Here is a 27838-nt window from a genome sequence, read left to right on the forward strand (position 1 = left end):
ATGGCACCACCAATCACTTTCTTCCTCTCCATTGGTGAGTCTCCAGGGTTAGGCCTGGGAACAGAGGGACAACAAGGTACTTGGTTGACTGAGTCTAAAGGACAGGGAGGAGCACTAAGGAGGAGATAGAGCCCTCTTGGGCAGAGCAGGACCAGGTGTCTTGTCAAAGGGCTCTTCCTTCACATTCTGAACAAAGCTGAATGAGAGATTCAAGGGCCTTGGAAAGAGTTGTGGATGGAGTCAGCATGGGCTGAAGGGAAGTGATCTATAATCTGAGCTTCTCTTACAGAGCTGTTTCTGGACTTGGTAATTAAGGCACAGATGGGTGAGTTTTCCCTAACACTCTATTGGCCCCCTCCCCCTCATTGTCCTAACTCAACTGAAATAGCCACTTCTACGGTGATAAGAGTGGAAAGACAGAACACACTGGGATTAATGGATAGGGTGACTTGGGGAGGGGATTCAGGGCCAAGATCTAAAGGAAACACTAAGGCCAGAGCAATCTCTGGAAATCTGGTCTCTTCTCTTTCTCAGATACCCTTCCCAGGCCTACTCTCTGGGCTCTGCCAAGTCCTGTGGTCTACAATGGAACAAATGTCACCTTCAGGTGCCAAGGCCCACTGAGGAGTGGAAGATTCCAGCTGTGGAAGGATGGAGAGCTCAGAGATGAGAGAAATGCATCCAGGGAGCTGGCAGAGTTTGAGCTCAGGAATGTGAATGGCATGACTGATGCCAGAAACTACAGCTGCCGCTATGGGCAGGGGCCCTTATGGTCAGATTTCAGTGAACCTCTGGCATTGGTGGTGACAGGTGAGAAGGTGCTGGGGTAGAACAATTCCTGGGGGGAGGAGGCCAACCTTGATGAATCAGTACCGAATTCCTCTCTAGGGAGTGGCTATTAGCATGGCAAACCCTCAGACCTTATTATGTGCCATCCCTTCAACATCCCCATTTCCTCAGGCTTGAGAAAACCCTGGCTCCCCAGCTCACATTTTGGGAGCAGAAATAAGGTTCTAAAATAGTTTTCCCTTAATAACCCTATGAATAAGAGTGCCCATGTACCATGATTTCCCTTCTATAGATGGGAAACCTGAGGCCTGGAGGGAGGGAATGGTACTTGAGTAGGCTACCTGATTTTTAGTATCAGGGCTAGGATTTGAACCCATGTCTCCTATCACCAATCCAGGGATCTTTTCCCTTCTGGTTAGTAGTGTCCCTTGGTGACCCAGTCATGAGATATGGGTGCTCCTCTCTCACATGATACACAGCAGCCATTGGAGAAGGCTCCCTATTACTGAGCAAATGTTATCTATATAAACTTTCCCAAACTGGCAACATGCACCTGACCAGTTGTGCCTCCCAATGTTCCTTTCTGTCCTCACTATGTTCCCTTCAGCCAGGAGTCCTTCACCTCTTATTGTGCCCCAGGGTTCTGATTTTGCCCCCCTGCCAGTGGTGCCCTTCCACTTCCTTAAAGCTTAGCTGAGATACTGGCCATCGAGAACACTATCCTTGAGTGCATCACATGGCAATGTTCTGACCCTGGGCTCTCCCTGTGTGCTGCCTACACCTCTCTCATACCCTACTCTAGTATCAGGCCTCTTCCTGCCACTCCTAATCACCATGCGTCTGGCCTGTGTTTGAAGGCAACCTGTGGAAGGGGGAAAAACACATGAGGCTGGGAGCCTGAGTTCATTTGGGCTGTGAACTCCCTGAGTGCCCTCTGGCAGGAGTATTGCCTTCTGGAGAGCTTTGAGGCTCCCCCATTGCTGAGAAGGCATCAGATAATTGGGTGATGAATAAGGGCAGCAGAACTAGGCAAATCCAAATTGTTCATAGAGCTTACCATAGGGAGCCCCCAGACTCCTCTCCCAGCCCCTAACCACCCAAAGGCACAGATCTGTAAGTACTGTTCTGGTTTCACTGAGGGATGGGGAGGGGTAACAAGACAGGGAATTGGCACCATGAGGCAGGGTGGGGAAGTGGGTAGAGTTCTGCTTTTGGTATCAGGGCATCTGTCTAACCACACAGGCATGAGGTTAATGGGAGAAAATAGCTTTGCTAACCTCAGAGCTTAAGAGAAAGATCAGAATTTGTTAGTGAAGTTATGTTAGGATCCTACCTTGGTCCTGGAAGCCCAGGCTAGGGGAAAAAAAAAGAGCTGGGCTCCTTGGAGGAGGTGAGAAAAGGAGCAAGTGGAGCAGGGAGATATCTTCTTCTCCTGTCCCTTCTCCTATTATTCCATGCCCTCAGAGGCTTCCTGGACCCCAAATATCTTTCTGATAGTGGCCTAGGGGGTCCAGTTACCTAGCAGTGAGCAGGCATACAAGACTAAGCAAAAAGATCTGATCAGGGACCCTCAGTCCACCTTCCCCCTTCTCAGCTCTGATTCAAGGTATTATTTGAGGGAATTCCCATGGGAAATCAGGTCCCTAATTTTCTTCCTTCTTCTTTCAACAGGATTCTTCCCCCAACCCCAAATTTCAACCCACATCCACCTTCAGGTAAACCCAGGGAGACAAGTGACCATTCTTTGTAAAAAGTTACCCAGCATTTTCTCTCAGGACTACATTTTTGTCCTGCTGGAGGCAGAGAGCCTTAAGCCCCTGAAGAAAAAGAGTCCTACAGAGAACACGGTTTTCTTCACATTTCCATCTGTGAGGATCCAGGATTCTGGGAACTATAGCTGTATTTACTACAAGAAGACAGCCCCCTACATAGGATCAAAACCCAGCCAGGCCCTAAAGCTGACTGTACTTGGTAAGTGGACTTGGAAACCCCCCAAATGCCCAATTTCATTCCCCACAGATCTACAGGGACAGCATAAAATCCTGAAAACTCTAAATGAATTGTCTTAGGGGAGGCTGGAAGAAACCCTAGGGTCATTTGTTCCAAACAGACACAACTTCAGGTTCCAGGATAATGGGGGTATTCACAGCTCAAGGCAGGCTCAGATAAAAAAGTGAGAAGAGAGGTTAGATTGCCATCGCCTCTTCTTCTAAGGTGTCAGGGGAGGGAGTCTAGAAACAGCCTCAACCTCTCATATCCCTTTCTATTCAGGAAAACTCCCCAAGCCAACCCTGTGGACACAGTCTGGCCTTGTGGTGATTCCAGGAACCAATATTACTTTCTGGTGCTCCAGACCCAAGCTGTCTTTCCTTAAAGAGGTGACTTTCACTCTATGGCGTCCATGGACCGGGAAGTACTTAAATGAGCAGAGCTCAGGAGAACTCTGGACCAGCTTCCTCCTCCCTTCTGTCAGACCTGGGGATACTGGGAGCTACAGATGTACTTACAAGGAAATGACAGCTTCTGCTAGAAATTCAGAGAACAGCGATGACCTGAAGTTGCTGGTGACAGGTGAGGAGCGTGGCTGACTCGCAGAATAACTAACTCTGAATATGATCTCTCTGTTATCCGCTAAGATAGGAGCTTGAGAGTTCTGCCCTGGGGTCTTTCAGGATTCAGAGATTTTGGATGAGATGAGACATGTCTATTCTGATCTAGAATACTAGGAAGAAAGGTAATGGTGGGGCCTGAGTTTGGGGGTTAGGAGAAAAGTCACAGACTCATGGCTGAAAGAGGCCTTGGTGATACTTGAAGCCAACCTTTCATAAAACCAAAGTCCAAAGTCAGTACCAGAAATTGGGAAGGACTTTCTAGGGTCACCCAGAAAATAAATGACAGAGTCTGGAAACAAGCCTGAGTCTTCTCATGCCTTGACTATGATCTTTGGTTTTAGGCTAAGCATTGAACCTATTAATGATACCCTACATGAAAAATGGGAGGAGGTGATTATCTTCCCTTTCATCAGTCATCAGAGATACATGGCATTGTAGACTGGGCAAGTTTCCCTTAGATTCTTAGGTTGCTATTGCTAGAAAAGGCTAAAAGACTTTCTGGTCTAGCCCATTCATTTTCAGGTGACATAACTAAAGCTCAGAGAGGATCATGGTCATATAGGGACCCAGGGCCAGGGAAAAGATGGCTCACATATCCTGACTCCCAGCCCCATGTTCTTCCTCTCACAGGATCTCTCCCCAAGCCCACCCTCTCAGCCCTCCCAGGCCTTGTGGTGGAACCTGGTACTCATGTGACACTCCAGTGTGAGCATCCTCCTTCTTATTCTTCCCTCTGGGGAGTGACATTCATTCTGCTGAAAGTGGGGATCTCTCAGCCCTTGCAGAGGCAGAGTCCAGGTGGAACCTCAGCTGATTTTCTCCTTCTCTCTGTGAGGGCACAAGATGCTGGCAGCTACAGCTGTGTCTACCATGAGGAGATGATGACTCTATCACAGGTGTCTGAGCCCAGTGAGGTCCTAGAGATCTGGGTGACAGGTGAGGGTGTTTCAAGGTCTTCAGGGTGAAAACAGAGGATTTGGAGTCAGAATTGAGAAGCAGCCCCAGAAGTCTGGGAGGGCATCATGAGGTTGGGATTTGGATTGGGGGTCCTTATGGAAGGATAGACCAGATCAGGTAATCCTTTAAGCTCAAGCAATAAGGAATGAAGGAGGAACAACCTTCTTTCTCTAGGCAGCCTTAGAAAACATCTGAGATTTAGCATCTACCCATCTCCATCAAAGGAGGCTTTGAGCAAGAAATGACCAGGAGTTAATGGAAGCCTGATGGTCAGGGAATTCTTCAGGGACCTCCCACCTCTTACTTCCCCTCACCCCAACTGCGGAAGAGTCCTTGAGGACCTTAGCCTTTGTTTGGGTTTCCAGATGCACTTCCCAAAGCTTCCCTCTCAGTCCGGCCTGTCCCAGAAATAGCCTCAGGGGTCAATGTGACCCTCCTATGTCAGGGGCCCTCAAGAGGTACTGGGATTGTTCTATACAAGGAAGGAGGTAAGCAAATCTTGCCAAGCATGTATACCACTCAAGATGGAGCCCAGTTCTCCTTGACTCATGTGACGCCCAAGCATTCTGGCAATTACAGTTGTGGCTACCAGCCTGGCACCGAAGGCAGTCTCTGGACACAACTCAGTGACCCCCTGGAGCTGATAGTGAGAGGTGAGAAAAAAAACCCACAGGACCCAGTGGAGGGTGCCAACAACCCCTCCCTCACTCCGCCCCTTTAAGGAAATGAAATAAAAACTCCATTTGGCTCTGACCTAGAAACATCATGTAAGAATAAACAGAGACTGACATTGCCCTAAATTTGGGGCCCTTGGGGCCAGGGGTCTGAGCTGGTACATGAGAATTTCCCTCATCCTCCCCTGTGACTCTCATTTATCCATCCCATTTTCTGAGTTTCTCACCTCAATTCCAAAAGATGAGCCCTTGTTGGGTGCTGGTGGTGATGGGAGTCTGTGAATGAGGGTATATGGAGAAAATGCAGAGATGATTTCAGGGGCAAGGTGAGGGTCCCCTCAGGATAGTGATTTATGAAGATTCTTTTCTCTTCTACTCTAGCTTCAGAATCTAGTAATATACTCATCATCACCCTCAGCTGTATCTCCTTCTTCCTCCTCCTCCTTTGCCTTCTCCTGTTGGCATTTGTCTGTTGTGGATCCATTCCTATGGGTGAGTGTGATAAAGTATGATAAAGATCTGAAGGAATAAAGAAATGAGTAAGGGCTGGCATCTCCATATACCCTTTTGAGATCTTCTCTGACCTTGTTTCTTCCTTTCCCATGTCTCTCTCACCAGGGTCTTTGCAGGGAGACAGTCTGAGGAGGTAAGGAGACTATTTCCTTAGTCCTCCATTTTTTCTTCCCATGTAACCTGGGACCCTCTTCACGGGACAAAATCTTGGATGAGGAAACAATACTACAGAGCCTCCTGGGGGAACTCTAGCCCCCTGCTCTATTTTCTACCCCTTCTCCCTACTACAGGTGCTTTGGTTGCCCTTCTCTTCCTTGGAGTACCTGCTTGCCTCATAATCCTGAGACCTCCAGAGAGGAAACTTTGTGTAAGTTATCTGGGGAAGGAAGGGGCATGGTCTCCTAGGGCACAGGGAGATGATGGTGGAAGGGAGTCTTGGACTTGGGAGCTGAGTGAATTATGGAATTTTCCCTCCTCTTAGATACAGAAGTGACCAAGGAGAGATCAAGGATATCAGGGGTGAGTTAGTCCCATCCTGTCATCCACTTGGAGTAGTCTATCCCATCCTTGACTTTAACTTTTCCCCACAGGCTCTGGGACCAGACTTGGACTACTTCCTAATAACTTGTCTATTATTTCTTCGCTCACAATGCAGGGCCTCTGAACTTGACATCCCTGAACTTATTGGGGATGTTTTAAAATATTTCAATAATTGTACTTCAAGATTATTGATAATCGTACAGAATTCATGTAGTTAAAGGCATGGGATTAAGAAGAAATCCATAGGTTTCACCAGACGACCTGCCAGAATTTGCTGGTACACAAAAATTTAAGAACTCCTGCTCACATACTACTCACTGTTCCCTCACCTTTCTATTTGTCCTTCAGGTCCCCATGGCTGAAGATCCCCAAAGAGTGATTTATACAGAGCTGAAAGTAATAACCCCGGAGAAGAGGCAAACAGATCCCAAAGAATCACCCACAGAGAACATAGTCTATGCCAATTTGTATTTGAAATAAGGGACTAGCCCAGAGGTTTGGGAACTTTTCAAAATTAATTCTCTCCCTTCTTTTCTCAGTTTCTCCAGTTTTCCAATTCAGAGGGACCATGATGGCTAATGGGGATATTCACTGAGGTCTAGAGTTGTACAAACAAAGTGCATCTACCTATGATGACATACAGAGGGTCAGGTGGGAAATAATATCAGAGTGGAAGTCACTAGTAGTTGTTGGGACCAAGAAAAATCTTCTGCATTAGATGGGATTGGAACTTAATTTTAAAGGAAACCAGGCAATCTAAGAAGTGGCCTTAAGGAAGATAAATTCCAAGTAAGAGAGGCAATTACTACAAAGGCATGAAGTTAGGAGACTATTATATGTAAGGACAAAAATGGTCAATATAAGCTAGCTCATACAGTGATGAATAGAAATGAAGTGTGAGAAGATTAATAAAGGAGACCACTGAGACTCACAACCTCCCTTCTATTTTCCACTCTTCAGTCAACTGTCTCCATATATTTAGTCTGGTACCAAGTCCTGTTGTTTTCACCTTCATAACATCTCTTGTATATGTCTCCTTCTCTCCAACCACATAGATATTACCCTGTGGATCACCTCACACCTGGACTATTGCAATAACCTCTCACTATTCTCTACACTTTTCAGTACTCTTTTACTCACTCATCAACTTATCTTTCTACTGTGAAAGTCTGATTATTTCAGTCACCTCGTCAATAAACTTATTTGTTCCCTTTCACCTCTAGGATTAAAATATAAAATCGTCTCTCATAACCTCACGACCTTTCAAGTCTCCTTAGACCTTACACTCTCTCAACACATTCTTGGTTGGTGGAAGAGGGCTCCCTCTGGAATCTTCACTGGTATTTGTGTTGTCCTGTACCTCCCTCATCCTACTATTATTTCAGATGTTAGTACTTGAAAGGACAATTAATATCACATATCAACTTAAATGTGGTGAAATATTCATGAAGCATCCAAACAAAGCTCATCAGGTATATTTATTCCCCAATCATATGCACATGTTGTCTTCCCCTAGAGAATATAAAAGCATGAGAGTGGGGACTGTTGCACTTTGTGTCTTTATATCCCAAGATCTAGCATAGTACCAGGTAAAGAACAGGCACTTAATAAATGCATGATTGAAATTTAAGGTGATGGGTCATGTTGAGTTTGAGAGACCTATGAGATATATGGTTTGATGTCCAGGAAGCTTAGTATTGCATAACTAGAAATGGGTGTCAGCCACAGACACGTGGGGACTTGGCCCATGGGAGCTGAGATCACCAAGAGAGAGATGTCAAGAGACTAAAGAAGAGAATCTAGGTTCATTCATGGTTCTGTTATTCTCTCAGAACCTTAAAGAAAGCTGGAAAAGAGACTCAATACATAGAAATGCTGAGAAAATCTGTAAACTCACTAATGTACACCACAACACAAAAGGTGACTTCTCCTAGTAGATCCTTTCTCCAAAATTGTATAAGCCAACCTAACTTATTCATCTTGGTGACAACTCAGTCTAATTCTCATTCTTCAGAATGGGTCAAAAGGAGGATCCAAACAACCACAAGTGGTGAGGAAAAACTGAGCCTTAATCCTATGTTTTTTCTGTCTTTCTGAGATTAAATGGGCACAGACAATCAAATTCCCAAAGACAAATCAACAGCTTTATCATGGGATTCTCATGATCATGATTCACTTATATTCATATTGTCAATGTCTAGTACAGTTCCTCACATAAAATAAGTGCTTAGTATATTTTTGGTAGCAAGTTCCACCGGGTAAAACCCAGGCACTCCTTGAAAATAGATTTAGGGTCTGAAGGAGCTATATATATATATATATCCTCTAGTCTGAGCATGGTGGTCTGCACAAAGTAGGTGATTAGGTAGTGATTCTAGATATTGAGTTTAATTGAAGGGAAAGATTAGAGAAATATGTAAAAAAGAGTAATCCCTTGGAATACAGGCTAAATGGAGAAGTCAATCAGGAGTCATGAAGTTATGGGGCACAAATGATGAAAAGAGCCCTTGAGTGCACACTTGCTCTTATAAAGAAATAGAAAAGGGGGTGAATTTTAGAACTGCATGATCTGAGGAAAAGATATAAGCATTTAGCTGGGGCCATTTGTGCCCTCTCAAAAGTCACTTAGGTCAGGGACCAGGAACCTTGAATTGCCTAGTATGGGAGTAGGTTGATTTGCTTGGAGATTCAACTCTCAAGAAAACCACTATCAGACGATGGATGTCAAAGGAAAATGAAAGAGTAAATGAACTTACCAAAGATCACAGGAAGAAGAAAACTCAAAGACCTTGAACATAAGCAACTAAAATAAGAAGCATAATAAATAATAAAGGCAAAAAGAAATATAGCCTCCCTGTCTTATGAATGAAATTGAAGATTCAATATAACCTTTGGTAGATTCTATATATGGATGTGGCAGTTTAACGTTCTTCTAATTGGGCATGCTGTCCCTAATGTATGAGGTGGAGATGTAAAGTGGTCAGGAATGAAACTTCTTGGAGTATATAAACAATAAGTATAATTTTTTAACATTAATGGAATCTTTAAGATATTGTAAGGTTTCTTTTTTACTTGAAATCACCAAAATTCCTCATTTTAGTTGTTGTCACGTCACTGTCTTCTTTGTAAAGATTTGGCCTTTTTTATTCCTGAAGCTCCTTGAGAGCAAGTCAGGACAAGTTTTCAAACTTATGACCTGGAAGAAAATGGATTTATACTTCATACACTTCCAGAAGATAGGATGAAAGCTTTGAAACTTGAATCAGATCCTGAATATATCAACCTTATACAGAACAAATTAGATCCAGAAAGACTAGGAATTATCTTCGGGAGTCTCTGAACAGCACATACAGGTGGTTCAGTTTCCCTGTCCCATAAGAGCAGATTCAAACAATATTCACCACCTTCCTTAGAGTCTGTGCAGAAAAGAGCACATTTTGACCAAAAGTTGCCCTTGGCTATCATTAGCATTCAGTGAATCCATGTATAAAGCCAAGTAGACCACAGTGGACCAATAGTAGAGTGATGGTGATTCCTTGGAAAAAACAGGACAACGAATGTCCAAACAAATTGGCCCTTCCTTAGGAATTAATCAAGATAAAAAGCAGTCCTGAAAACTCAACCTTTTTACCTACTTACTACACTAGCTAGCTCTAGCCACACTACGATTATATTCTTCTAAAATAAAGTTGGTTCCTCATCATGGAGTCAGTCTGGAATGTCAATCAATTCTTTGGATGAGACTCAATTAGCACTGACCGCATCACCTCTATAGGCATCTTTTACTGTGCAGCCCATAAATCCTGCCCTCATAACTCTCATTTCTGTTTTGGACTAGTACTTAGTTTTGGGTTCTCCCTCATCCCACACATGCCTCTATTTAATCAAGTGTCAGACCATTTTCCTTTATTTTGTAGTATTCATTCCAAGATGCTGGAGCAAGTTTTTTTTTTTTTGTTTTACTTTTTTGGAAAAAAGCTTGTTTCTTTAGCGCCATCAACCAGGATCATAATAAATAATTTACTAATTTAAATAATTTACTAATTACTAATGTAATAACATTTTCTCTTGCAGTTAATATAGTTACAATTATACAAGACTTACATTGTTGTTAGGACAAAATCAGAAGATCATTTGGTAATACAATGAAAGCAAACGGTTACAATCATAGAACAGATCTTTCTGTTGAATTTATTTTTACGTCCCCCTCTTCTATTTCTGAATAAATTATGTATCATTTTCTTAGTTTCTGCCTTTCAGCATGGTAGATAATTAAGCCAAAGCAATAGCCAACTGTAAAAAGGCAGAGGTGATGATTTGTGTTACACGTGGATTTTTCTGAACTGTGTCGTCTGACCACAATTTTGCAAGTTACTTTAGTTGAAAAGAGATTCTAGAAAAGACAATAAAATCTCAAATTTTTATGCATTTTAGTGCTGATGCTGAGCTAAGATATTATATAAGCCAGTATTACTTAAGTAATAAAACGTGCTCAGAATTAATTACAAAGACAAGCAGAGGTGAAGTTTTTCAATTTTCTAATACACTGTGACAATAAGTTTCTATTTCGATATCCAATATGCAGACACTATAGTAACAGACATCTATAATCTGCCTTTAAGAGATGACAATTTATCTGAAATTGTAAATAAACATTCTATTGAAAGCTTAGAATTCATTTTATAACAGCCCCAAATGATATACTTTAGCAGAAGACATTTAAGAAGAAATGCAAATTAAACACATTTTAAACACAGAAGAGATGCTTTAAAATTATTTACAATTTATCGGTGATATCAGTGTATATCTTCATTTAGCTGAAGTACTCAATTTTACAACTAATTGCCATTTTCAATCCTTCTATAAGAATAAACACATGTTATTTTTCTTGGGCATAAACACTTTCTTTGGTCATATAAACACTTGGGCAAATCAGTCTAGTGAGGGAGGACAATCTGTAGTACAAAGCAATTCTATATATGGCTATTTGGCTTGGAGACAGTGTTTAACTGGAGTGTCATCTGTCTGAAGCACAGGATAAAGAACTGTTTTACTTTTGACATACATGACCTTTTAATTATAATTAGATTGATTTATTTCCTTATAGCAGTGTTCAATAAATGACTATCTGGTAACATATATACTATCAAAGATTCAATAAGAAAAATATTCCTAGACCAGATGGATTCACAAGTAAGTCCTACCAAACATTCAAAAAACAAACTACAATATGATATCATCTATTTAGAAAACTAGGAGAAGAAGGAATCATTCTAAATTCTTTTTCTTACACAAATATGGTCCTGATACCTAAATTAGGAAGAGGTAAAATCGAGAAAGAAAACTATAGACTAGTCCTCTTAATGCAGAAATTTAAAAAAGAATACTAGCAAGGAGATCATAACATATACCCTGATCAGGTGGATTTTATACCAGGAATTCATGGATAGATCAATATTAGGAAAACAGGTGAGCATAATTGACCACATCTATAACAAAAACAATAGAAACCATATAATTATTTCAATAGATGCAGAAAAAGTTTAACACAAAATTTAATACCCATTCATTATAAAAACACTAGTAAATACTGCAATAGAGTTTTCATTAAAGTGATAATATAATAACAATCTAAAACCATCAGAAAGAATTACCTGGGATAAACTAAAAAAAAAACTTTTTTCTAAGATCAGAGGTGAAGCAGGGATGCCCATTATAATCACTACTATTTAATATTATACCAGAAATGCTCTGGCAATAAGAGAAAAAGAAAAAGAAATGGAAGGAATTAGAATAGACAATGAAGAAATACAGTTATCACTCTTTGCAAATAATAGGTTTACAAAATAAACCCAAAATAAATCATCAGTATTTCTATTGGTCACTAACAAAGTCCAACAGAAAGAGAAGGAAAGAGGAAAGGAAAATCCATTTTAAATCATCATAGACAATAGAAATTACTTTGGGGTTTATTTTGTATCCTGTGACTTTGCTAAGGCTATTAATTATTTATATTAGCTTTTTTATTGATTTGCTAGGATTCTGTATTTATGCCAACATATCCACAAGGAACCCGTGATGAAAAATGCTATCCACAGCCAAAGAAGGGAGTGTCAGAGTCTGATTGGAGATCAAAGCATGCCATCTTCCACTTCATTTCCTGTGTGAATTTTTTTTCTATTGTATGTGTGATATTTGTTATCCATTATATCATGAGTTATATGAAAAGATGTATTTCATGAAAGCATTGGTATAACCTCTATCAGACTATTACCAATTCAGGGAGGTGGGAAAGGGAGGGAGGGGGAAATTCTGCATACTAAAATGTCAGAAAATAAATGCCAAAAATTGTCTCTACATGTAACTGAAAAATTAATTAATTATTTAAAAAATAACAACCTCATCTTTGAAAAAGAAATTAAATAAGTTAGCAGAGAGCTCCACAAGAAAACAATCCCCAAGGCAAAGCAAATTCACAAGTGAATCCTACCATATATTTAAAGATCTATTGATTTCAATACTATATAAAATATTTGGAAATCTTTTCTTCATTGGATTTTTGTGCCTATTTTTCCTATTGCTTCTTAAGCTATTTTCTTTTTTTTTCATCACTTTAAATTCTTTTCCCCATTTTTCTTGGATATGACTTATTTGTTTCTTTAATTCCTTTTTAAGTTCTTCCAGACTTTGAGACCAATTCTCCTTTAGCTTTATTATTGTTTTTTTTTTTTAGTTTTGCTTGTGTTTGCTTATATCTCACAATCTCCTGTTGGTTCTGTGCTTTGCTCCTTGCCCCCATAGAAATTTTCAAAGGTTAAATATTTCTTTTCCTGTTTGTTCATTTTCCCAGCCTTTTTTTGCCTATGGCCCAAGAATTCTGAAAGCTGCTTGCTGATTCTGTCTCCTCTGCTGCTGGCTTGCTGGGGTAATATTAAAAATTTAATATTGTATAAAATGTAATATGCTAAGTATAATATTTCAAAATTTGTTTAGAAATATAATAATTGTTTAAAAATATTGTAGTGGTGCCATTTATAAAAATAATTAACCCTTAAGTTACAAGAATAGTAGCTTTTAACAATTCAATTTTTAATACAAATATAATCTAGGAAAGAAATAAGGAGGGAAGGAAATAGAAAAAAAATATTTCCTAGCCTGCCACCCTAATCTTACTAGCCCACAAGAGTGTCAAAAGCCCCCAGACAAAGATCTCCAGAGAAAGAGCCCAGCCTCCTCTATGGAGTCATTTTTATAGTCTTCCTTCTCCACATCATGTCCTTTCCCTCTGTGCTGGTGTGCCACATCTCAGAAACCAATCAAAGTCTCTCTGACCCAGACCCATAACCCCTAGTTCCATATCACTAATGGGCTGGCTTGAATAAGCAGAAAGTTCATGATCCTTGAAGGAAGGGCTTCCCTTTACACACTGGGTTTGGCAGTGTTAGCTGGTTTTCCCTGGGACTGGGTTTGTTCTACAACAGAACAGCCTTGAAAGGACCCAGTGTTATGGACTTTCCAGCCTAATTGTCAGATGGTGTCAGGGCTTAGGACATCAAGGAGTGGGTCTAAGGGGCTCTTTTGCTGTGTAACCCCTGTCCTGGGATCCCAAAGTTAGCCTATGCCCAATTAGGGAACCTAGTGCAATAGGTGGGGGGGATGGTCAGCCATCACTCCTCTGTGTGCAGTTTTACTTCCAGTTCCCTTATTCCTTGAAAATCACCTCTTTCTGTCTACCTTTCAAGTTGTGTTCAGCAGGAAAGCCCCCTCACACCTTGCTATTCATTTTTGAGTTCTATCATTTTGAGGCAGCTTTTAAAGATTGGTTTGGAAAGGCTGTCAGAGCTGTTTAGGTTTCCATTGCTACTAAGCCGCCATCTTGACTCCATCCTTCTCTATATAAAGTATTTGGGAAAAGAAGGAAGAAGGAAATCCTATCAAATTCCTTTTATGTCACAAATATTATTCTGATACTTAAACCAGGGGAAAAAACAGAGAAAGGAAACTATAGACCAATTTCCCTAATGAATACTGATGCAAAAATGTGCAAAAAAAACCATTAGCAAGGAGACTATAGCAATGTATTTTAAGGATCAGGCACATTTACCAGGTGGGATATATAATGGGAATGAAGGGCAGGTATAATATTGGGAAAACTATCCTTGTAATTGACTTTATTGATTACAAATCCAATAGAAATAATATGATTATTTCAATAGATATGTAAAAAAAAACTTTTAAAAATTACAACCCCCATTTCTGTGAAAGGTATCATGAGAATAAATGAAGCTTTCCTTAAAATGATGAGCAGTACCTATCCAAAACCATTAGCAAGTATTATCTGTAATAGAGATAAACTAGAAACTTTTCTATTGAGATCAGGGATGAAGCAAGATTACCCACTATATAACTATTATTCAGCTTTGTACTAGAAATGCTAGCTATAGCAATGAGAAGAAAAAAAGAAATGGAAAGAATTAGAATAGCCAAAGAGAAAATAAAAGTAGCACTCTCTGAAGATGACATGGTGATATATTTAGTCAATTCTAGAGAATCCACTAAAAATCTTATTGAAGTAATTAATAATTTTAGCAAAATTGCAGGATATAAAATAAACCCACATAAATCATCAGCATTTTAGTATATTACCAATAAAGTCTAATAGCAAGAAATAGAAAGATAAGTTTCACTAAAAATAACTAAACAACATAAAATTCCTTGATATCTACTTACCAAGACAAACACAGGAACAATTTGAATACAATTGCAAAATGCTCCCAACACAAAGTCAGATCTAAATGCGAATAAACAGCAAAAAAGAAATTAAAATCAACAGCTTCTATTCAGGCAATGAACAAAGAATAAATGGAACAAAGGAAGGCCAAAGGACACCAAGCAAAAACTCAGGAACTCCAGTAGATTGGACACAGGCTTTGGAAGAACTTAAAACACTATTTGAAAAACTAAGAGAGACTGAAGAAAACTGAGAAAAAAAACTTAAAAAGCAAAGTAGGTCATATGAAAACAGGCACATGAACTAAAACAAGAAAACTGCTTCTTAAAAGCCAGAATTGACCAACTTGAAAATGAGGCATAGAAAGTGAAAGATGACCTACAAAGAAAAATAGATCAAAAGGAAAACAAGGATCAAAAAGCCAGGGATGAAATTCAGTCTTTAAAAATTATAATCAAACAAATAGAAGCAAATGACTTCACAAGGCAGCAGGAAGCTATAAAACAAAATCAAAAGAGTGAAAAAATGAGGAAAATATTAAACACCTCATTGATAAAACAACATTGCTCTATAACTCTTCATTTGTGCTTCATCTTTCCCTGACTTAAATGTAAAAATTATCTGTGTTCCACAAAAAGAAACTAGTAAGGTTTTTTTTTCCTCAATTTTTGAGAATACTTTGTGTGGGAGGGGTACCAATTGTCCTTTTAAAATTGGATAAACTACTTCTATCAATTCATCAGGACCAGGAGATTCCTCTATCCTTTGGGAGTTTCTTCAAAACTAATTCCATATCCTTTCCTGAAACTGGATTATTTAATATCTCTATTTGGTGTTCTGAAAATTTGAATAATTTATATTCTGAAGCTCTTCCTCTATGTGTTAGCAATTTTCTTAGCAATATAATAGGTTCTGATAATCCTTTCAATTTCTTCTTTCTTGGGATTTTATCTTGCTATTTCAGTTATTATTTTATGTATTTATTTATTTTTGGAACCTTTACCTTCTGTCTTAGTATAGAAACTAAGGCAAGGACTAGGCATTTGGGGTTTGCCTAAAAGGCTTGCCAAAAGGTCATATAGCTAGAAAGTATCTGAGGACAGATTTGAACTCAGGTCATTCCAATTCCAGACCTGGTATTCTCTCCACTGTGCTACCTACATGCCCCCAATTGTTATTTTATTTATTTCATTTCATGCACTTTTTTCTTTAATCAGACTGGCTGAAGATTTATCTTTTTTAGCTTTTTTTTTCAAAGAATCAACTATTATTTTTAATTATCACTTCTATAGATTTTTCTGCTTTCATTTTATGTATCTCTCTGACCCTTTAGGACTTTTCTATTGGGACTAGTTTATACTATTTTATTTGTTGACTTTATAATTGTTTTCTATGCCTTTTTTATTTTTTATTTTAATAACATATTTCCACATAAGTTTTCCAAAGTAATATAATTCATAGTGTCTCCCTCCTTCTTTTCCTCCCCCCTCCAAGAGCTGGTAAGCAATACAATCTGGGTTATACATGTATTATCATGCAAAACATATTTCCATATTATTCATTTTTGAAAGTGAATAATCTTATCAGAACCACAAAACATATAACCAAATATGACTTTATATTTTATAATGAATGTTTGGTTAATCATTCTTTCCTGTTCTTTAATGTATATTTGAAGATGTGGGTTTTTTTTTTCTCACCACAAAACTTTAGCTGTATTCCAGTAAATTTGAATTTTTTTTTATCGCTTTCATTTTCTTTTGTATGCTTATAATTGTTCTGTGATTTCTACTTTGGCCTCATTATTTAGGATTTCATTTTTAAGTTTTCATTTTTAAGTTTTTATTTGGGTCGGTGTCTTTTGTTGGTGGTCCCTGAACCAATTATTTTGTTTTAGTGTGATGGTCTATAAAGGATTTATTTACTACTTCTGTATTTTTGTAATTGTTTGCAAACTCTGGGAATTGATACGTTGTCTTTTTTGAGAGGTTCCATAGTATGAATATTCCTTACTAGTCCCATTTAGAAAACACCATAAATATTTTAGTTAGAGTTTCTCCAGCAATGTTTTTTGGTTTTGTATTTACCCACTTATTTAACTTTTGTTTCCCCTTAACCAAGACTAGGAGTGAAATTCCTTGTCATTTTGTGCTATTGGCTATATATTCTTATAACTAAATCAGTATTTCTTTCTTTTTGGATTTAGATACTAAAGCATTTGGAAAATGTTATTTCAACATTGAGATTTTTGTTTTCTCCAAGTTTCTTTCATCATGTAGTTTCCTTGTTTATCCCTTTGCATGCTGTCAATGTTCTTGATTTTTCTAATGGCATGATTGCATCTTCTGCTTTTTCAGATTTACTTAATACATAGTAATTTTTTTATTCTATGAGTTTTACTCTTTGCAAGTATATTTATTGTGAACGTGTGTTTACTTATCCAATCTTTTGTTCTTTTTTTCATTTTCTTGGATTTTTCCTACCTTTCTCTGTTAAAATGTTGAGAAGTAGGTTTACATTTTTACTCCATTTCTCTATTATTTTCCCCAAATGGAATTTTAATCACTTAAAACAAAAGGAGACTCCACAGGTATTACACATTGCATACATTGTTGTGCTTTTCCCCAATGTATTGGTCAGTTGGGCTGGCTTTTTTCTTTCTTTTCTTTAAAAATATCATTTGTTGTCTGGGAGCCAGGACTACTGAGAATAATTATGATGATGCAACGAACAGAAGGCATCAAAGAGACCACATTTAAAAAGTGAAATAAAGTCAACACCTGGGCTTCCAAGAAAGCCCTCACCCGCCATGGTCACTTTGGTCCTCATACTCATCATTTCTCCAGTCTCAGCCTCTTGAACTCTTCTCAACCCTCCAGAGCTACACTGGAGTGGCATCTGTATTGATCAGGTGCTAGGGAAGTTTGAAAGAGAAAAATGGACCCTCTTCTTTGCTCCTTTGCCTTTTGTGTCAACAATTTCTAGTAGCCTACATAGGAGATGGCAATCTCCCCCACACCTACACACCAATTCAAGTTGTGGCCAAAGACTGAGACTGGAAGGGGCAGCAAAGGCTTGGGATTTATTTATTCTAAGAGGTCTCTTCTTGGTCCCCAGCATCCCTGTCTGTCCCCCAGAGCCCTCTTTCCAAAGATCTCCCTAGATCTTTCCACAGTTCTCCATTGTAATCTCTGAATTTCCTAGGCTAGAGAAGGATGGAGAGTGTTGGTACCCACTTCTATGGGGCAAAAGGAAAGAAAGGACAGGGCTAGAGAAACAGGCACAGGATGTGGTAGCAACAACTGTTCCACATTAACGTGCACAAACCGACCCAACCCTAACCAAGATGTTTCCACTAGAAATTTGAGACATCATGCCCAATTTTTCAATGCCACATCCCTGTCCTGGGGTTTCCTCATCTCCCAGAAGTGCAAGTATGGTTCCACACCTCAGGCCCTTGCTGAGGCTCTTTCTGCCCAAATCTCATTATGGCTGCCACATTCAAGGAAATACGTTGGCCAACTGTAACATGCACACAGTTCAGGAATGGTGAACCTTCTGTGACACACAACCACTTCTCCAACCTGGGGAAAACCATCAACTAAACAAGACCACTCCTAGGGGAAAGCTGATCTGGCCTGACAAGAGGGAGTATCTTAGACATGACTCACCCCTCTATGACGAGGCTGGACATAGGATTCCACTGAACATCGCTTCTCTCCATCCTCCACGCAGCTGGCAAAGTGACTCCTTTACTCAGTAGACACTAATGGCTCCATAGAATCATTAGAATAAAATTGAGAACTTTCAAAGTCCTTCACAACCTATCTCCACCACACCATTCCTGCCTCATGCATTGTTCTCTTCCCTGTCCTCTATGGTCCAGCCAAACTAACCTCTGCTTTCCCATTTCCAGTTTCCATCTTGGTACAACCATCCATCACGTCATGTCTGTAATGCAGACTTTGCCCCGCGGGCTCCCTCCATTCATTCCAGATCCTGCTCGCACCCCATCTCTAACATAAAGTCTCTTCTGATTCCCCAGCTGCCGGTGCCATCCCTCTCCTACTAAATGATATCTGTACCCATTTGTGTGTTTATTTTCTATTGATTCTGCATAAACATACCCTTGTGTACCTGTTGCCTCACCTAAGAGTCTCTGTCTTCAGATCCCTGACAGTTGGCGTAGAACCTGGCCAGCATGGATGTTGAATAAATATTTGATGATCCATCAGGCATTAGGCAGGACCAATCACCATCTGACCTGCCATGAAATGTGTTCTCATCCCTCTTTTCCATATAGAAGGGTTAGAAATGAAGTCAGTCCCTCTGATGATTGCCAGAAGGTGGTGACCATCTTTCAGCCCGTGCCTCCACTCATGCTTCTGAGCCATGGGCTGCCCCAGCCAAATCTGCCTTTTGGATCACAATCTCTGTTCTGTCAGGGCTCAGTCATTTGACTTTGGTCCCTCCTACTCATTTGCTGTGCCCTTTGAAAGGGACTTCTCTTCAAATTTAGAGCTGTGCCTTCTACCTGAAAGTAACTGAGCACTGACACGCATCTATTTTAATATTAATCATATTTTCGCCTCTAACAATAGAATAGAAGCTCCGTGAGAGCACTCCCAACACAAGGCATCAGGGAAGAAGTCTAATAAATGGTTATTGAGCTTGAGCTGGGTCTTTTTAGGCTGGAGGCTGCCTGTCCTGTGCTGCTCCTAATAAGGGAAGTATTGAATGGGAAGGTGCAAGGAAGCAAGTACTCAATGGTGAGCTCTTGTCATTCAGGGCTCCCAAGACTCTGCAGGACGAGCATCAGCTCTGTAGAAAGGTTGACCAAACTGCAAATGCAGCAGCAACACTACGTCTTGGCTATTCATAGGCTGCCAGTTGGCCTACAGGAGATGTAGAAACTGGTGCATTTAAGTCCTTGAAGACCAAAAGGCCTTGGACTTCATCAATCTCCTGCAGCAGCTGGTGCCAGAATCATTACTACAGACTGGGATTCCAATCTTGCCTCAAATACTGGCTGTGTGAACCTGGACAAGTAACTGAACCTCTAGCTGTGCCAAACGAGGGCTAATGTGGTATGTGCCTTCCATGTTGTTGTAAGGAGCAAAGAGGATAATGTCTATAAATGCAAGCCATTAGTGTTGCTGTCTCTACCGTTGTTGCTGACCCCAAGAAAGCTGAGGATAAGACTTCTCAAGAAGGGATACCCCACCAGGAACACGGGTTCAATGACCAGCTGCCTTTGGGTCTGTGGCTCAGGCTTCTGGGGCCATGGCAGACCTTTATGGCCCAATATTGGTCTTTTGCAAGTGAAGGCATTTTGTTGGGAATCCCATACATTTTAGGCATGCCCAGGTTTTTGTGGGAGCTTCGGTCTACTTCAGGGATCTCCTATTCGCCAGGCAACACTTACCTTAAGACACCCTGGTCCTCTCAGAGTTTAGCCTTGGGCGGCCATTGGTCCCTTTTTCATCAGAGCGGAAATTGTGGGGCCTGCGTTTAGAGGGTGTAAGCTAGCAGAGCTGGCCACCACATCCTGGGTCAGTATCCAATCCTGCTACCTCTCCCCTCTGCACAGTTGAGGCTAGGCAGCCAAGGATAGAGCTGAAGACCCACCATGAGCCCCCAGATCACTTTCCTGCTCTCCGTTGGTGAGTCTCCAGGGTTGGGGGTAGGGAGGGAGTGGTCAGGGCTAGGCAATGGGGGTTAAGTGACTTGCCCAGGGTCTCACAGCTGGGAAGTGTCTGAGACCAGATTTGAGCCCAGAACCTCCCATATCTGGGCCTGACTCTCAAACCACTGAGCTACCCAGATGCCCCTGGACCAGAGTGTTTCTGCAAGTTTTCTTCTTCCATATTTGGAATTTAACAAGAGCTATGGAAGGGGTCACCATAGGCTGGTAGGAAGCCATCTCTATATAATCTGAGCTTCTTTTACAGGGTTCTGTCTGGACTGTGGGACTAGAGCACAGCTGGGTAAGTTGTTCACAAGATTCTCCCGTCCTCCTGCCTCTCTTTGCCCTCTCTCAGCCCAAAGAGCCATTCTGAGAATCATCAGCGAGGGACATTAGGCTTGAATGCATGGGATAACGCAGGGATGGGCCTCTGGATCCAGAGTTAAAAGAGTCTGGATCAGAGGAATCCCTGGAATTGTTTATTTCTCAGATCATCTTCCCAAGCCCACCCTCTGGGCTGACCCGAGTCCTGTGGTTGCCAAAGGAGCAAATGTAACCCTCCAATGTCAGGGCCGCCTGGGAAGTGACATATACCAGCTATGGAAAGATGAGGAGCTCCAAGATGAGAGAAAAGCCTCCAGGAAGCTAACAGAGTTCATGCTCAGGAATGTGGATGATGTGATAGATGCAAGAGACTACAGCTGCCGCTATAGGCACGGACACTCTTGGTCAGAGCTCAGTGATCCCCTGGCACTAGTGGTGTTGACAGGTAAGGAGGGGCTGCTATAAAACCACCCCAGGTGGAAAGGAGACCAGACCTAAAAGATCAGCCCCAGATGTCTCTCTTGAGAATGGGCTGCTGGCATGGCAACCTTTCAAGCTTCGTTGCCAGACCTCCCCAGGGTGTGCGAACTCCTGGCACATTTTGAGAGCAAAAGTAAAGTTTTGAAATCTTTCCTTCAATAACCCTGTGAGGAGGAGAATATGTGTGCTCTATCTCTTTTAGAGATCAGGAGACAAGTCTAGAGAGAAGGGAAGATGACTTGAGCAGGTCATTTGGTCCTTTTGTATCAGGGGCAAAATTTGAACCTATATCTCCCACTTCCAAATCTCCATCTTGTAAATGTCCCCTTGGTACCCAGCCATGAGAGATGGGCTACTCCTCTCTCATCAGACAGATGGCAACCTTTGGAAACAGGGGCACACACTTCTGAGGTCCCTTTTGCTGAGCAAACTATTTCCAGATTCTCTTTCCTGTGCCATTGTTCCCTTCTACCCTCATTACATTCCCTTAAGTTTGGACAGATTACTCCATTTCCTCTCATGTCCTCCCATTCTGCCTTTGCCCATGCCCGTGATGCCCTTTGCAACTTCCTCCATCACTTTCCTGCCCATCTTTAGGATGCAGCTCAGATACTGGCTCCCCCAGGATTCTGCCCCTGATTGAATTAAGTAGCCCTTGGTGCTCCCAGCATGCTACCTCCACTCTCTCAGGTGCCTGCTCTAACGTTGGGACCCTTCCCACCACCTCAGGTCACCATGTTTGGATGTAGCCTGCCGAGGGGAGAAGAACATGAGATTAGGAGCTTGAGGCAGGGCGATCAAACACTTGAAACCCTAGTTTCGAGCTAGGTGTCTGTGGGAAAGTCACTGACCCTCTGGAGACCTTGGTTTACTCTTCCATGGCATGCAGCCCACGGACTGGATTATCCAATGAGGTCATCCAATCCTGGTGAATCACAGGACTGTAAAGCTCCCCGAGGACACCAGGGGTGACACCTTCTCTACACTTTTTGAGTTCCTTTACCACTGAGCAGGAGGTGCCTGATAGTTGGGTGATGAAAGAGAGCAGGAGAAATGGACAAAATCAAATTCTTCACTGAACTGCCCAGAGTGCTCTCCCATCCTGCTCTCTAAGACTCCTCGGGAAACCCATAGCTCTGCCAGCTCTGTGCTGGCTTCACCGAGGAATGGGTGGGGGGTAGAACAACAGAGATGTGGCACCTTGAGGCTTTGTGGGGAAGTGGCTAGGGCCCTGGGCTTGTTATCAGGCTCTGTCTAACCACACACCCATGGGGTTAGGTGGGAGGAGAAGGCTTTGAAAACTTTAAGCTTCAGAGTAAGGAAGGGCTGAACTTCCCACTGGTATAACAATAGCATCCTGCCTTAGGACAGAAGGTCAAGTTGTAAGGACAGTGCCAGGCTCCTAGGAGGAGGTAAGAAAAGGGACATGTGGGCAAGGGACACATCTTTCCATGTCCCACCTCTCCTATCACTCTGGGCTCTCAGAGCCTTCCTAGACCCACAATGTCTTTCTGAGTGTGGCTCAGAGAACTGAGATACCCCAGATAGGAACAAGTCTTTAGTCCTGGGTAAAAGGACCTGGACAAGAATCCTCAGCCCTGCTCCCCTTCTGTTTCAGATAATTATTTCAGTTGATCAGAGTGGGAGATCAAGCCCCTAACTTTCCCCCTTCCTCCTCTCACAGAAGAATTGCCCAAACCCTCCATTTCAAGTCCAGATGGATCCACAGAATCCCCAGGGGAAACAGCGACCATCTATTGCCAAATGTCAGAAATGACACCCTCCCACGATTACAGTTTTGCCCTGCTGGAAGCAAAGAGCCTGGAGCCCTTGCAGAGAAAGAGCCTTGCGGGGACCAAAGCTGCTTTCTCACTTCCTGCCTTGAAGAAGGAGAACAGTGGGGAGTACAGCTGTATTTACTATAAGAGGACAACCCCCTACAGAGGATCACAACCCAGCCAGACCCGGGAGCTGAGAGTGCTCGGTGACTAGAAATTGGAACAGCCACAGATCCCCAATCCCATCAGTCATGTAGAAGACCACAGAAATATGAGGAAACCCAGCAGTTCAGAAGGGATGGTGTGGGGGGAGGCTGTAGGAGACCTTTGGATCCTCTCCAATTCTAAATGGCTTTAGCTTCGAGCCCAGGATAGGAGAGTTGTTCCCATGTCAAGGAAGGCTTCAGATAAGAAAAGGAGAACAGAGGCTAGGCTTCTGTTGTCCCTCTCACTGAGGGATTATGGGAGGAAGCCTAGAAATGACATCTGTTCTTGACCTCTGGTGTCTTTTCCCTTCAGGATTATTTCCCAAACCCATCCTGTGGGTCCAGTCTGGCCTCATAGTGTTTCCAGGGACCAACATCAGTTTCTGGTGCTCAAGACCCAAGCTATATTCCCTTGAAAAAGTGATCTTCACTCTATGGAAGGTTGAGACCCAGAAGTCCTTACAAGAGCATATCTCAGTAGAGCCCTGGACTCGATTCGTCCTCTCTTCAGTGGAACCTAAGGACACTGGGAGCTACAGCTGTACTTACCGTCACTTGACAGACTCTGACAAAGGTTCAGAGTCCAGTGATGCCTTGAAATTGATAGTGACAGGTAAGGAGTGGAAGTGAGCCCCAGAATAACTCTGCATATGATTCTACTGTTCTCTTCCAAGATAGGATCCTCACAGAGGCAAAGGTATGGTGTCTTCACAGCCAGCTCTCCCCTGGATTCTATTAGCACTAAGAAGTCTTGGAAGAAATGAGGCGTTTCTTTTCTAATCCATAATATTGGGAAGAAAGATGATGGGTATTGAGTTGGGCGTTAGAAAAAGAATTACAGAGCCTTCAAGCTGAAAGGAGTCTTGGAGGTTCTCGAAGCCACATTGCCTATGAGAAAATTGTGGACTAGAGAGAGGAAAGGACCTGTCCAGGGTCACTCAACAAATGAGTGGCAGTCCCTGGAACCAAGCCTGAGTCTTCTCACTCCTTGAATATGACCTGAATCCTGATTTTAAGCTGAACACTGAGCCAACAAAACGTAAATGGTGATGATCTTTCCTCCCATGAGTCCTTAGGTTATGGAAGCTCCCTTGAGCATGAGTCTTTAGATTCCTGGGCTGCTACAGCTAGGAAGGACTGAGAGATCTTCTAGTCCAACCTCTTCTTTTAGATAATATAAGTGAAGTTCATATTGAGTGAGTGAATGGGCCACTGCTACACAGGGGTTCAGGGGCAGAGAGAGGATTTCACTTAGATGTCCTGACTCTGAGTCCCTCATTCTCCCTCCTACAGGATCTCTCCCCAAGCCTTCCCTCTTTGCCTTCCCAGACCTTGTAGTGAAGCCTGGTGTGCATGTGACTCTGCAGTGCCGGCAACCTCTTCAGTCACCTCTCTGGGGGGTGACATTTGCTCTGCTGAAGGTGGGGGCCCCTCAGCCCTTGCAGAGCCAGAGCCCAACGGGTACCTCAGCTGACTTTCTCCTCCTCTCTGTGAGGGCCCAGGATGCTGGCAACTACAGCTGCATCTACTCCTCTAGGACAGTTCCATATCAAGTGTCTGAGCCCAGTGAGGTCCTGGAGATCTGGGTAACAGGTGAGGGTGTGTCCAGGGCCCCAGGGTAAAAACTAGCAGATTTGGAGTCAGGATTGAGAAACAGTGCAAGAAATCTGGGTGGACATATTATTTGAGGCTCTTTTCAGCATCATCAGATAGACATTGGGAGTTCCATCACTATGTATGTCAAAGGCATGTGTAAAAGGATGGGCCAACTCACAAACTACTCCAACATCAAGTGGCAGAGATCAAAGTCAAAGAACTTCTCTGTTTCTCAGTAGTCTCAGAGAACATCTGAAATTTATCACCCATCTCTCTTCAGATGTAGGAGACTTTGGAAATGGAATGAACAAAAGAGGCAACTGTAGTAGGTGGTTCTTCAAGTTCCATTTCCTTCTTGCTTTCCCTATCCTATCATGGAACAGATTTGGAGAGGACCTCTCATCTTTGATTGAATTTCTAGATACACTCTACAAGGCTTCCCTCTCAGTCTGGCCTGACTCAGAGGTGGAATCAGGGACCAATGTGACCTTCCTGTGCCGGGGGCCTTCATGGAGTACTAGGTTTGTCCTATATAAGGAGAGAGAGGAGAAAATCTTGCTGACCATGGATACCACTCAAGATGGGGCCCAGTGGTTCCTGATTCAAGTGACTCCCCAAAATTCTGGCAATTACCGCTGCAGCTACCAGTCTGGCACCAATGAAAGTCTCTGGGAACAATCCAGTGACCCACTGGAACTTACAGTGAGAGGTAAGAGGAAGAAACCCATAGGACCCAGGGGAAGTGGTCAACAGCTATTCTTCCCAAACCCGTGTCAAGATCCACAAGATTAAAAAAAAAAATAGACTTGACATTGACCTCAATTCCAGGACTATGAGGATTCAGATTCTGAGCTAGAACATGAGGTTCCCCCCACATACTCTCTGTAGCAGTCCACCCCTAGCTATGGGCAAGGGAAACAGTTAGTATGTACAGAGTGGCTTAGAAGAGAGCATGCTCAGTCTTGCGCATGACTGGGAAAGCCTCTGACCCTTGACCCCAGCTTCCCCCAGATTAGGCGGGAAAACAGGTTTCTTTGTGCTCTCCTGGCTAAGAGAAACCACACCTATACCTTGTCATTAGCCAATGATAATCATCCCTATGTATTGTGTATATTTGCATATCAAAGAGATTAAATACAGGGCCACAGCAAGCTCTGCCTCTCTTCCCTCTCTTCCTCACTTGGATCTCAGCTCTCACTGATGCCTGTCCTAGCTGGAGCTTGGCCAAGCTCCATCTTTGATTCCTTTCCTGATCTACCTCTCCCACCTGGGACCTGGTCTTTGGCCAGGCACTTTCTTTTCTCTATCTTATCTCCGACCTGTGTGGTATTAAATTTGGACCACTGGACAGGTATAAGCCTTCTGAGTAGTCCACTGATCGGAGTTTCTGCTGTGGCTCCTTGATAATTAATAAGGCCTGGATTTCTGACTCATTCCTGCCACCTCATATCTCTAACTTGACTCCGCCACCCCCCTCGCAGCATACAGAACTTCTATCCTTCCTCTATCTTCCTATCTTGAGGCTTCTCGAGGGTTCGAGGAAGCTTCACTCTCTGACCCCACATCTCTGTGAGCCACATGTCTCTATCCTGGTTTCTGGGTTTCTCACCCTAATTCCAAGGGATGAGCCTTCTCTGAGCAACATTTGTGATAAATTGTTGGATCCTTATAGTGATGGGTAGTTTTGGAGGGACACAGTAAGAGAAATTTCAGGGACAATTATGGGGCAAGGTCAGGGTCTCTTAAGGGCAATGATTCATAAAGATTCGTCTTACTTCCTCACACCAGCTTCAGTGCCCAGTACTACCCTCATCATCACTCTCAGCTGTGTCTCCTTCTTTATCTTCTTCCTTCTCCTGCTGGCATTCCTGTGCCACCGATCTATATCTATGGGTGAGTATAGAGGAAAAGAGAGTGAAACCCTTAATAGTCTGAAGGAATGAAGAAATGGATTTTTACTAAAGTTTCTATTGCCCATTTTGGGAACTTCTCTGATATTATTTCCTTTCCTATGCCTCTCTCTCCAGGATCTTTGCAGAGAAACAACCCTGAGAGGTAAGGAGACTTGGCTCTTTTTCCTGAAGCCCCCTGTTCCTTCCTTCCCATAAATCCAGGGGCCCTCTGTGATGGACAGAGTACCTGATAAGGACAAGACACTCACAGAGCATCCCAAATTGAACTGTCTCTGGGTCCTATTTCATCTCCTTTTCCCAACTATAGGTGTGTCTACTACCATTGCCTTCCTAGGAGGACCTGCCTGCCCCATCACTCTGAGGCTCAAAGGAAGGAAGTCCTATGTATGTTTTCTGGGCAGGAAGGGGTCAGGATCTTGAGGGAGGTGGAGAATAGAATGGAGGGTAGTTCTGGTAATGAAAACTGGGGGAATGATGGAACATTTCTTCCATTTCAGATACAGAAGTAGCCAAAGGAAGACCAAGGGAATCATTGGTAAGTAAGTCCCATCCTTTCTGCCTTCTAGAGGAACCTGTCTGATCTTTGGCTCCAATTTTTCCCCACAGTATCCGGGCCCAAGGGTTCAACAATTTCTTAATTTCCTACCTATTATTTCTTCTCCTTCTCCAATGCAGACCCTTTGAACTAAGAATTCCTGAATTTGTTGGGATTAATTTTTCAATATTTCAATAACTGTACTTCAATATCATTCATTTCCTTGATAATCCTATGGAGATCATTTCATGTAATTAAAAGTATGAGACTAAGAATGTATTCATAGATTGCACTAGATGGCCTTCCAAAGTGTTCATGACATATAAAAAGATTAAGAACTCCTAATGTAATGATTCTCACTGTTTCCTTCAGGTTCCCATGACTGAAGACCTCCAGGGAGTAACCTATACTCAGTTGAACATAGGAGCCCTGAATAAGAGGCATAAAGACACCAAGAAGACACCCTCAGAGACCATAGTCTATGCTACTGTGTCCTTGGACTGA

At 42.2% G+C, this 27838-nt stretch overlaps 1 protein-coding gene and 1 long non-coding RNA gene across 2 annotated transcripts; one reads left to right on the forward strand and one right to left on the reverse strand.

The window, feature by feature from the left end:
• LOC103104464 (immunoglobulin superfamily member 1-like) lies at positions 1 to 27838 on the forward strand. Its single transcript, XM_056826274.1, has 14 exons — positions 1 to 76; positions 493 to 810; positions 2461 to 2760; positions 3061 to 3360; positions 4032 to 4337; positions 4724 to 5011; positions 20993 to 21271; positions 22991 to 23290; positions 23604 to 23903; positions 24584 to 24883; positions 25308 to 25595; positions 26675 to 26779; positions 27297 to 27334; positions 27707 to 27838. Exons 1-14 carry the CDS (start codon positions 1 to 3, stop codon positions 27836 to 27838), a joined length of 3330 nt encoding a protein of 1109 aa, XP_056682252.1.
• On the reverse strand, positions 3949 to 5704 carry LOC103105221 (uncharacterized). Its single transcript, XR_008911678.1, has 4 exons — positions 5617 to 5704; positions 5260 to 5518; positions 4875 to 4998; positions 3949 to 4355 (listed from the first exon to the last, which is right to left on the reverse strand). It is a non-coding gene; the product is annotated as an uncharacterized LOC103105221 (long non-coding RNA).

Source organism: Monodelphis domestica, chromosome 4 (assembly GCF_027887165.1).
Source record: "Monodelphis domestica isolate mMonDom1 chromosome 4, mMonDom1.pri, whole genome shotgun sequence".
NCBI lineage: Eukaryota > Metazoa > Chordata > Mammalia > Didelphimorphia > Didelphidae > Monodelphis > Monodelphis domestica.